This window comes from Dipodomys merriami, unplaced genomic scaffold (assembly GCF_024711535.1).
Source record: "Dipodomys merriami isolate MVZ:Mamm:240054 unplaced genomic scaffold, mDipMer1.0.p SCAF_81, whole genome shotgun sequence".
In the NCBI taxonomy this organism is placed as follows: Eukaryota; Metazoa; Chordata; class Mammalia; order Rodentia; family Heteromyidae; genus Dipodomys; species Dipodomys merriami.
In genome coordinates, this window is record NW_027206413.1 from 3,578,479 (window position 1) to 3,590,049 (window position 11,571).

General features: G+C 50.0%; 1 protein-coding gene across 1 annotated transcript; it reads left to right on the forward strand.

The window, feature by feature from the left end:
• The first annotated feature begins 7,867 nt into the window (after window positions 1-7,867).
• LOC138819722 (glycerol kinase-like) lies at window positions 7,868-9,798 on the forward strand. The gene has a single exon (XM_070011268.1). It carries the CDS (start codon window positions 7,911-7,913, stop codon window positions 9,567-9,569), a length of 1,659 nt encoding a protein of 552 aa, XP_069867369.1. The 5' UTR covers window positions 7,868-7,910; the 3' UTR covers window positions 9,570-9,798.
• Window positions 9,799-11,571: the final 1,773 nt, after the last annotated feature.

Below are 11,571 nucleotides of genomic sequence, written 5' to 3' on the forward strand. Positions count from 1 at the left end.
CACTCTTGGCGTCCTCGGTCTCTCTGCACACAATCACACAAAGATTTCTTTCCTCTTAAGTTTATAGCTTATAGAGCATCTTAGCATCTGATAGACTGCAGATACCGTCTGATGAGACTTAAGTAACTTTTTGAATTTATGCTTTATAAGAATAATTCATCCCACATGTCAGGTCTGCATAAATAATTTCCAAGAGATGAAACAGTTTACAAATCCTCAAGGGCTTTATGTAATTCCTTGAAAAGACTTCGCACGTTCTACCTGTGGAGTTGAGGGCCTGTTGAATGGTGAAGGTTTCCAGTGGAAACAGCAGACAGGAGACGCTGGCCTCCAAACGCAGGTGCAACTGTCCTGCAGGAGTCAGGCTCTGAACTATTCTCCACCTTGACATGACCCTTTGCTTCTAGCAAAGTGCTTCACCAAGAGCAGCAGGGGGCTGGTTCACAGAGTAACTGTGCCCTCGCGGCTTGGCCCGTGTGAGGTTTGAGGACAAATAGCTTTTCTTCTTGTTTCTTGGCCCTGGAAACCCAGGACATATCTGAATTCTTCCTCCTGAGCCTTCTGTGGCCTTGGAGGATGACAGAGTGGCTGCATATTAAATAGCCTTTGAAAGGGTTATTTTGGCTTGCATAAGCAGATGAGGATTCCAATAGTTTAACTCCTTTGAACAGCTAACATACAGTTAACTGGGAACTGGTGGGGGGGGGGTTCAGTCAGGGGGAGGGGAGCAGATACATGGAGAGAGGACGGATGGGTGAATACAGTCGTAATAGTTAATGGACAAATGTGAAAATGGAGCTGGAAAGTTGAGGGGCTGGGTGGGGGTGGGGGAGATACGGGGAGAATGAAGGAAGAAGTTACGTTCATCAAGATGCATCAGACCCAGAAACGGGCATGTCTCATGGAAACTCTTGTGGAAGTACTTAAAGATATTTTTAAAAATTAAAAATGAGCAGGCGCTGGTGGCTCATGCTTCTCAGGAGGCTAGGATCTGAGGATTGTGGTTCGAAGCCAGCCAGGTCAGGAAAGCCTGTGAGACTTTTATCTCCAATTAACTACCAAAAAAGCCAGAAGTGGAGCTGGGACTCAAGTGGTAGAGTGCTAGCCTTGAGCCAAAAAGCCCAAGGACAATGCCCAGGCCCAAGTTCAAGTCCCAAGACTGTCACCAAAAAAAAAAAAAATGATTAATTAAAGTCAAAATTCAGTAAAATATAGTGGTTTATTGGAGACAAGAGTCTCTCAGACTTTCCTGCCAGGGCTGGCTTTGAACCGCGATCCTCAGATCTCAGCCTCCTGAGTAGCTAGGATGACAGGCGTGAGCCACCGGCACCCCGCCATAAATTTTCTTTTTTTTTTTTAATGGCAATTCCATTGTAAAACTACTTAAAGCTAATAAATATTCTTACTGGACAAAAATTTGAAAATTGAAAGAGAATAAATGCAAACAAAGGGCTTTCCCTGATGACCATAGAGGCCGACAGGAGAGAGGAGGTAGTGAGCTGGGTTTTCTGCATCAGTCCCTAACTCCCCGGACACAGGGAAGGCGGGTGGAGGAGAGCGGCTAACCCCCTCCCCCTCCACCAGCTTCCTCCCAACTGCTCACTTCACACCTCACAACACTTGCTGCATATTTTATGGACTAATTAATTTGATAAAGTTCCTGGAGAAAGCTTTCCCACAGCTAGGACGCTGGGGAGTTCTTCGTGTGTCCCATGTTTCTACACAAGTTACTGATAATACAGGTTGCCATTTGACTGGACTATATGTGTAAGATGGATAGAGAGTAAACAGCCACAGAAGATGCAGTGTCCTCCTTCCACAGCAAAAGGCAGAAAAACATACCACTGTTATTAAAAACAAAACCAAACCTGTAGGTGTTCTGGGCTTTGAATTCCTGTCCTATAGAAAACCACTGCAATAGCTGGTGTCCTGCGGCTGTCTTCAGGTTGACATGGAGCAGCGGAGGTCAGGGATGGGCAGTACAAGTGTTATTGCTACGGATGCCTGTAATGAACAATTTACCTCTCTCATTAGGAACCTTAGGTCTTCTGCCAGTTTCTTTCTGCCACAGTTTCATAACTGTGGCAATCTTATTCATTTGTATAAGACATTAGAATGTTCCACCTTTCCCACTTCTCAATACATACATCCACGTTTAAAATGATGGTAAAGTATCTAATTTACAAAAGGCCTTGTCAATGCATTAACCGAGCTCCTCACTACATCATGCTGCTTTTTCTTTCTTTTTTTCTGGCTGTACTGGAGTTTGAACTCAGGGCTTTGAGCTTGCTAGGCTGACATTTGAGCCATGCCTCTAGCCTGTTTGGGGCTGGTTAGGAAGGAAACTTTTCTGCTTGAGCTGTCCTCAACCCACAATCCTCCTAATCTCAGCCTCCTGAGTAGCCAGAATTACAAGCTTGAGCCACCAGTGCCTTTCTTGGCCTCCTTTGCAAAAACATATCATAGTATGAGTTTGTAAAATCACTTTTATTCAATCAGCATTACTCTTCAATCTTTATTTTGAGAACCTTCTTAAAAGCTGGTAAAAGGTACATTCAATCCTTAAAATACTTGCTTAATGTTCTTATGCGCTAAGAATTAAATCCACATTAATGCTGAGGACACATTGTGTTTAGCAAGAACATGAAAGGTGTGTGTGCTTTTGCTGTAAAGGTCCGTCAGCCATTAAGGTTCATGTCTTTGTTCAAACAATGTGGCTATTAACTTTAAAAAATACTCTTCACATGGGCTGCGAAGGTGGCTCAGTGGTAGAGTGCTTGCCTTGAATGCATGAGGTCCTGGGTTTGATTCCTCAGTACCACATAACCAAAAAAGCCGGAAGTGGCGCTGTGGCTCAAGTGGTAGAGCACTAGTCTTGAGCTGAAGAGCTGAGGGACAGCGCCCAGGCCCAGAGTTCAGGCCCCACGACCGGACCCAAAAAACAAACAAACAAAAAATACTCTTCACAGGCCTGGGAAGGGGAAACAAAAGAGGAGGCAACAATGCTTGATAAGAAATGTACTCATTACTTTGCCCATGTAATTGTAACCCCTCTGTATGGTATTTTCACAATTAAAAAAATACTCTTCACAGATGCAAGCAAGACAGGCCTTCAAGGAACTTGCCCACTAACAGGAAGGAAAGTATTTTAAAATATTACATAAAATATACTTAATGAAGCTGGGCACAGGCTGCTCACCCCTGAGATCCTAGCTACGAATCTGAGAATCGAGGTTCAAACCCAACTCTGGCAAGAATGTCTGTGAGACTCTTACCTTCAATTAACCACAAAAAAGCCAAGTGGAGCTGTGGCTCAAGCAGCAGAGGGCCAATCCTGAGTGAAAACTCTAAGGAGCAGAGCCAGGCCTTGATTCCAAGTCCCAATGCCAGCAAATACACAATTAATGAATCAGGAGTGCTATGAAAGAAAGAAATTCTCCAACATAAATAACATACTGTTATGGAGTCATGATATGGAAGGATAAAATGAGGGATACTTTTTTATTCTCATAAATCAGAAGTAGTAGAGATTCGCAAATAAGACTATTTCAAAGCGTCCCCTGCTACTCTCTCTTGGCTCGGATCTCTAGCAGGTAGACAAGAAACAAGAACTAAAATACGTGTTCTTTGTATGAGTTACTCCGCTGACTAAAGTGGATTTGGGGAAGGCTTTCTGGAGCTCTCTTTAGAGAAAGCAAACTTTGTTTGGCTGGCAGTCTCTGCAGAGGAGTTTGCTGGGTATTACCTAAGATTTGGGAGCTGGCGGGACTGTGAGGCGCAGTCAGGCACACTCTAGTGCACAACGCCGCAAAGCCACTTGCAGAGCTACCAGAATTTTCTCACCTTCCCCAGTGACGATGTCGGCTGTCGGTCTGTAGGGATCAGCATCTGCTCTTAATTTAAACACCGGACTGTGAGAACAATGGCAGGTTTAAAAAAATCGTGAACTAGCATTTAGCCACAAGCATTTTAAATTGAAAATTTCACAAGTGCAGAAACGGGAAACTTTCTAAACACTTCACCTTCCTTGAATTCACAGGTGCGTTTTAAGCAGAATAATTACAAAGTTCATGAAATCAGCCAGCGCTCCAGAGCTATGGAGAATAGTTGCTTCCCCTCCCCTCCCCTTCCCTCCCTTCTCCTCTTCTTCCTCTTTCATCTCTCCTCCCTTCCCTTCCCTTCTCCCCCCCCACGCTATTCCACTCTCTCACATTCTCTTCTGTTCCCTCTCATTCTCCCTCTTCCTCTTTCTCCCCACCCCCCACCATATAGACGCATAAAGCAACACATATTTCTAAATAATTCAGTGATGGGGGGATTCTTGTAAATTATTCCCTTTATCAAAATTGGTACTTTGGCTTGTTAGCAAGGATTATTCAGAAAAGCTGAGTAACAAGAGCTGTTTGTTTCATTTTGGTGATACTGGGGTTTGAACGCAACTACTCTGCCACTTGATTCTTGCTCCAATCTTTTTAACTTTGGTTTATTTTTTTATTTTAATAGGCTCTCCTTCTTTGGTCCTGGTACCAGCTGGGAATAAAATCCTTATAACTGTCTCTCAAGTAGCATATTCTAGGCATGAATAACCTGTTCCCAGCCCCAATGAAAGGCTATTTTTAAGTGATAAAAGAAGGATGAGATAGGGAAGAATGTGACAAAGATTTTTTTCAATAGATATTATTATTTTCCTCTAGATTAAAGGAACCTAATCCCACTGAAATTCTTCCTTTAAGGTGGTGCCAGGAAGGAATTTATTTCTCTTTGTAGTAACACTAGGACTTAAAATAACTTACCTAGTAATTAGCTACTTCATGGGAAAGGAAAACCTCATTTGTATTCACATCACTAAAAAACGAGGCCCAAGAAGTGGAGCTGTGAAGATGCAGTAGGCCGGGTCTCTGCGGCTGTCACGTGCAGATGTTTCTCTCTGCTTCTCCTTGGATGTCGTATGTCTTCTCTCTGGATGAGGCTGAGGTTTCCTGCCGGGTCTCTGCGGCTGTCACGTGCAGATGTTTCTCTCTGATTCTCCTTGGATGTCGTATGTCTTCTCTCTGGATGAGGCTGAGGTTTCCTGCCAAGGCTCACAGACTCCATCCTTGTTATCCACCAACCACATTGCTTGCAGCTATTGCTTCTGGCTCAGTGACCCTCACTACTTTACTCATTCTAGGCAAGGACTGCTCAATACCATTGTCACCTGCTCTGAAAAATAAATACATTTTAGAAATAAAGACCAATAGCTATAAGATTGCATATTTCCTTTCAGAGCACCATTTGCTCTGACTCTTTAACGGTTTTCTCCTTCAACACATTAACTTCATGAGACCTTCCACCCTGCCATCAAGGCCAAATAAAGGATGCAAAAGGCTGTGCAATCTTTTTCTTCCGTTTCTCTACCCCACTGAGGGAGTGAGCCCTGGACATGGCACAGAAGGGGTTAAAAAGTCTTTTGTGTAAAGAGGGAACCTTTATCAATTGTGTTTTGGGATTTGGAAATGTCCACATGGTGTTCAGTTTCACATCCAACCCTGGCTGTTTCTGGCACCCAACAACAAAATCCTAATGTTTCCTGTGGGATGCATGGTGACTGCTACTATTTTATCTGAATTACCTCTTGTAAAATAACGTAAACAACTGCCCCATATTGTATTCCTGAAGGAAACTCTCCTGCTGGGCCCAAACCTCAATGCCTTCCAAACAGAGATCAACTGTATTACATTATGATGAAACTCTACCCTTATCTGTTTCCACAAGACTGGATCTAGGTCCTTTGGCCTTAAGAATTTTCTATAGAGTAAGCACTTTCCACTCAATCACATCTTTAGAGAATTATCTTACAGTATGCAAATTTGATGCTTTGAAGGGTTTGATGCACTGAAGCTCTGGCTTTGGTCGGTGTGGTTTCAGTGAGTGGGTGTAGCTTTAGTGGGGCAAGGGTGCAGCTTTTGGTGGTCTAAACGTGATTTTGGACTAAGTATGTGAGAGTTGTTGAGGAATTTTAAAAATAATACAAACTTGCCACGTGCTGGTGGCACACACCTGTAGTCCTAGCTATTCAAGAAGATCACTGGCTCAAAAGATACAAACATGAAAGCCATCATTACAGAGATGCTTTCCTGTTCAGTCTGAGACTCAACATAGTCTCTTATTTGATTTAAAGGTATCTTTGATAAGTGTGTTTGAAAATCCATGAGGCTTGAGCTGTTTTTCCTCATAATGCTTTTTTTATGAAAACACAAGGCTATAAGATTATGATCTCTGATCATGCTAAAATAAATATCCCAGTGCACTGTTTAAAAAATTCTTCCTTTTCAAATAAAAGGTTGGGGCAGCAAACAAAGCATTAGATTGTTAGGAAGAAGCAACGCGGCGAATCTATGTAATATGTCCAATGTGTTAGGTTCTCCCAAGCCCTCTCTTGGCTCTGGTGGCCTAGCTGTCTATACTAGTCAGGATAAATTAGGTTATAACTATGGAAACAATCCCCAAATCTCAATGGCTTGATACAGCCATGTTTATTTACCACACACTTGATGGCCTTGCTCCACGGCATTTTCTCTGGGGCCCAGGCTGACAGAACAGCCTCTGTGTTGAACACTCCTGGTTACTGTGGCGGAGGGGCAGAGAAGACATGGTGAACCACACACAGGCTCTGAAAGCCTATGCCCAAAGAGGGTCTCACAGCTGGGCCTGAATTCCGCAGGCAAATATGCACAACCCCACCACCGGGTAGGATATCAAATATTTAGAATGACAGCACACCACATCTTTCTTTTTTGAAAATAAATAGTTCTAGTCTTAAACTTGCAGAAAACAAGTGTTTGGGTTGCGCACCCATCAGGCTGCAGACACTGTCTAGACCCTGAGCTACATCGGCACGGAAAACACAGTGGGTCCAGAAACTCTCAAGAGCTCGCATTGGAGGGGTGGAAGGATAAAATAAAAATATTCTTTTCTTTGAAGAAAAACAAAGCTGGATAAGGAGTCACAGTGGTGGAAATGTGGAGAGCTCAAGTCAGACCAGACGGGCAGTGAGTTTCTTGACAGGAGATGGTTAAGCTCAACATTTAAGGAAGAGAGAAGACACTGGGTTTGGGGAGAAGAAGCTGTAAAACGCAAGACCAGCAAAGGCAGCTACCTAAGGAGGACCAGGACTCAGTGACCAGGAACCACAAGATGACCAAGGTATCTAAAAAGGAGTGAGCTTCTAGAAGGAAGCAATGAAATGGGTGTGACCAGAAACATGATTGGTTAGGACCCTTTGATGTGCAGATGTGGAGATGGAAAGCAACTGAAGGATTTACAGCTGGGCGGGGCCATGGTCCTATTTTCATTTTTAAGGAAAGCTTCCTACCTCCTGATTGAGTATAGGCTTGTCAAAAGACAGAGAAATGCAAGGGTTAGCTGTAGCCAGGAGAAATGCAAGGGGCGGCTGCAGCCAGGAGAACTGTAAGGGGCGGCTGCAGCCTGGGGACGGTGTTGGATGGCTCAGGAGACAGTGGTGGCATGGGGCCAGGTTGATGTGGGTAAAACCACAGAGGTGGTGAGCGTGAAGTCGAGCCCGGGGTGTAGACACAGAGCTGGCAGAGTCTGCACGTGAATTTCAATAGCAGAGCAAGCTAGGAAGCAGAAGTCCATGTAGTGAGTGGAGAGAGAGAGCCGGAGGAAGGGAGGGCTAGGAGAAGGTTCTAGTCAGTTTGCTCGTGGCCGGAAGAAGCGTAAGATGTGTGTGTACACGCGCGCACCTGCAGGCGGAGGTGCGGGGCCCGGGCCTCCTTCCCACCCACCCCCCACCCCCGCCGGCCACGTGCGCAGGCGCACACGCACGCGCGCACGGGCGCACGCACGCACGCGGGGTCACCCGGGGCAACGGCAGAGCTCACCCGCCGGGGGCCCTTGAAGCCGGATCGATGGCAGCCGCCAACTCGGTGGTGGAGCCGTTGGTGGGGGCGGTGGACCAGGGCACCAGCTCCACCCGTTTCCTGGTGTTCAATTCCAAGACGGCCGAGGTCATCAGCCACCATCAGGTGGAGGTCAAGCTGCAGTACCCCAAGGAGGGATGGGTGGAGCAGGACCCCGAGGAGATCCTGCGGTCGGTGTGCGAGTGCATCGAGAAGACGTGCGAGAAGCTGGGCCAGCTCAACGTGGACGTGTCGCGCATCAAGGCGCTGGGCGTGACCAACCAGCGGGAGACGACGGTGGTGTGGGACAAGGTGACGGGCGAGCCGCTGTCCAACGCGCTGGTGTGGCTGGACCTGCGCACGCAGTCCACGGTGGAGGCGCTGAGCAAGGAGATCCCGGCCAACAACAACTTCGTCAAGGCCAAGACGGGGCTGCCGCTCAGCACCTACTTCAGCGCGGTGAAGCTGCGCTGGCTGCTGGACAACGCGCTGCGCGTGCAGAAGGCGGTGGAGGAGAAGCGGGCGCTGTTCGGCACGGTGGACTCGTGGCTCATCTGGAGCCTGACGGGCGGCGTGCGCGGCGGCGTGCACTGCACCGACGTGACCAACGCCAGCCGCACCATGATCTTCAACATCCACTCGCTGCAGTGGGACCCCGAGCTCTGTGACTTCTTCGGCATCCCCATGGACATCCTGCCGCACGTGCGCAGCTCCTCGGAGATCTACGGCCTGGTGAAGACCGGGCCGCTGGAGGGCGTGCCGCTGTCGGGCTGCCTGGGCGACCAGTCGGCGGCGCTGGTGGGCCAGATGTGCTTCCGGGACGGCCAGGCCAAGAACACGTACGGCACGGGCTGCTTCCTGCTGTGCAACACGGGCCGCAAGTGCGTGGCGTCGGAGCACGGCCTGCTCACCACCGTGGCCTACAAGCTGGGCCGCGACCAGCCGGCCAACTACGCGCTGGAGGGCTCGGTGGCCATCGCGGGCGCCGTGGTCAGCTGGCTGCGGGACAACCTGGGCATCATCAAGGAGGTGGGCGACATCGAGAAGCTGGCCCGGGACGCGGGCACCTCGTACGACTGCTACTTCGTGCCGGCCTTCTCGGGCCTGTACGCGCCCTACTGGGACCCGAGCGCCCGCGGCATCATCTGCGGCCTCACCCAGTTCACCAACAAGTGCCACCTGGCCTTCGCCGCGCTGGAGGCCGTGTGCTTCCAGACGCGCGAGATCCTGGACGCCATGAACCGCGACTGCGGCATCCCGCTCAGCCACCTGCAGGTGGACGGCGGCATGACGAGCAACAAGGTGCTGATGCAGCTGCAGGCCGACATCCTGTGCATCCCCGTGGTGCGGCCCTGCATGCCCGAGACCACGGCCCTGGGCGCCGCCATGGCGGCGGGCGCGGCCGAGGGCGTCGGCGTGTGGCGGCTGGAGGACCGCGACGCGGACAGCGTGCCCACCGAGCGCTTCGAGCCGCAGATCAACGCCGAGGAGAGCCGCTGCCGCTACGCCACGTGGAAGAAGGCGGTCATGAAGTCCATCGGCTGGGTCACCACCCACGCCGCGGGCGAGGGGGACTCCAGCGTCTTCTGCAGCCTGCCCCTGGGCTTCTTCATCGTGACCAGCATGGTGATGCTGATCGGGGCCAGGTACATGACCGACCTCCCGTAACGCGCCGGCCGAGAGGCCCTGACCACGACCCGACCCCCCCCCTCCGCCCCGCGCCGCCCCACCCCAGACGGGAGCTGGGAGGGGAGGGGGGTGCGCGGTCCCCGAGCCCAGGGGTTCTCGGAGCCGTAACCAGGCCCCTGGGACCGGCACGACTGACCTCCCACGGGTCGCACGGCGTCGCTCCCCAGACACCCTGCGACCTGCAATAAAGAAAATGCAGCAGAAGCAATGCTCCACAAGGCCTGCGGTGTGCTTTGTAACTGGACGGTCGCGCCCGGGCCGCCCCCGGGGCCGATTCCCCTGTACCTGCCTCCCTCTACCTCCCACTCTCTTCCCTGTGAGATCCAGCAGGAGGTCACGTCCTGTCCCCCGTTCCCTGTGACATCCAGGAGGTCACTTCCTGTCCCCCGTTCCCTGTGACATCCAGGAGGTCACTTCCTGTCCCCTGCTCCCTGTGACATCCAGGAGGTCACATCCTGTCCCCCGTTCCCTGTGACATCCAGGAGGTCACTTCCTGTCCCCCGTTCCCTGTGACATCCAGGAGGTCACTTCCTGTCCCCTGCTCCCTGTGAGATCCAGGAGGTCACTTCCTGTCCCCTGCTCCCTGTGACATCCAGGAGGTCACTTCCTGTCCCCTGCTTCCTGTGAGATCCAGGAGGTCACTTCCTGTCCCCTGCTCCCTGTGAGATCCAGGAGGTCACTTCCTGTCCCCTGCTCCCTGTGACATCCAGGAGGTCACGTCCTGTCCCCTGTTCCCTGTGACATCCAGGAGGTCACTTCCTTTCCCCTGCTCCCTGTGAGATCCAGGAGGAGGTCACTTCCTGTCCCCTGCTCCCTGTGAGATCCAGGAGGAGGTAACTTCCTGTCCCCTGTTCCCTGTGAGATCCAGGAGGAGGTCACTTCCTGTCCCCTGCTCCCTGTGAGATCCAGGAGGAGGTCACTTCCTGTCCCCATTTCCTGTGAGATCCAGGAGGAGGTCACTTCCTGTCCCCTGCTCCCTGTGAGATCCAGGAGAAGGTCACTTCCTGTCCCCTGCTCCCTGTGAGATCCAGGAGAATGTCACTTCCTGTCCCCTGCTCCCTGTGACATCCAGGAGGAGGTCACTTCCTGTCCCCTGTTCCCTGTGACATCCAGGAGGAGGTCACGTCCTGTCCCTTGCTCCCTGTTCCCTGTGAGATCCAGGAGGAGGTCACTTCCTGTCCCCTGTGAGATCCAGGAGGAGGTCATTTCCTGTCCCCTGTTCCCTGTGAGATCCAGGAGGAGGTCACTTCCTGTCCCCTGCTCCCTGTTCCCTGTGAGATCCAGGAGGAGGTCACTTCCTGCGAAATGGTTCAGCCAAACCTATTAGATACTAAATGGGCCACAGTGACATTTTTCTCTGTGCCACACAGGCCTAGTGGCCGGGTTGTGACTAGAGGCTAAAGAGGCATCACTTCTTAACCCAGGTCCCAAGTTGTCTTCTCCACACGGCAGAAGACACCCTCTCCACAGCGTATTCAAATGGAAGCGTCTACCAAGTTGCTAGCATGACAGTTCAGGACTCAGCGCTTGGATAGCCCTGAAGTTCTTCAGATATTTTATACTGTTTGACTAATTACCAGGGCTTTGGGCCTGAATCTTACAGGGAAGGACACTTTCCGTTATTTACCATCTCTTCTCTTTAGTATATGAATAACATGCGTGTCCATCAAGTTCATACACTTCTAAGTTAATAGCACATTGAATTTGGGAGAGTATAACAGGCCCGGGTATTTATGTGTGTGTTTGGTGGGTGGGTGGGTGGTACTAGTTTCTAAACTAGGCCTTGTGGGTATTAGGCAGTGTTCTAAGGCTAAAGACACACTCCAACGCCTAGGGCTTGTCTTAAGCAGATACCATGTGCATAAATATTTTTGAAAAAAAAAAAAAAGAAGCCGTGTACATTTTGGGCCAAGGGCTATTTAATCAGGAGAAAGCTTTCTTAAAAAGCAAACATTTTTAAGGACACAATCTTCACAGAGCT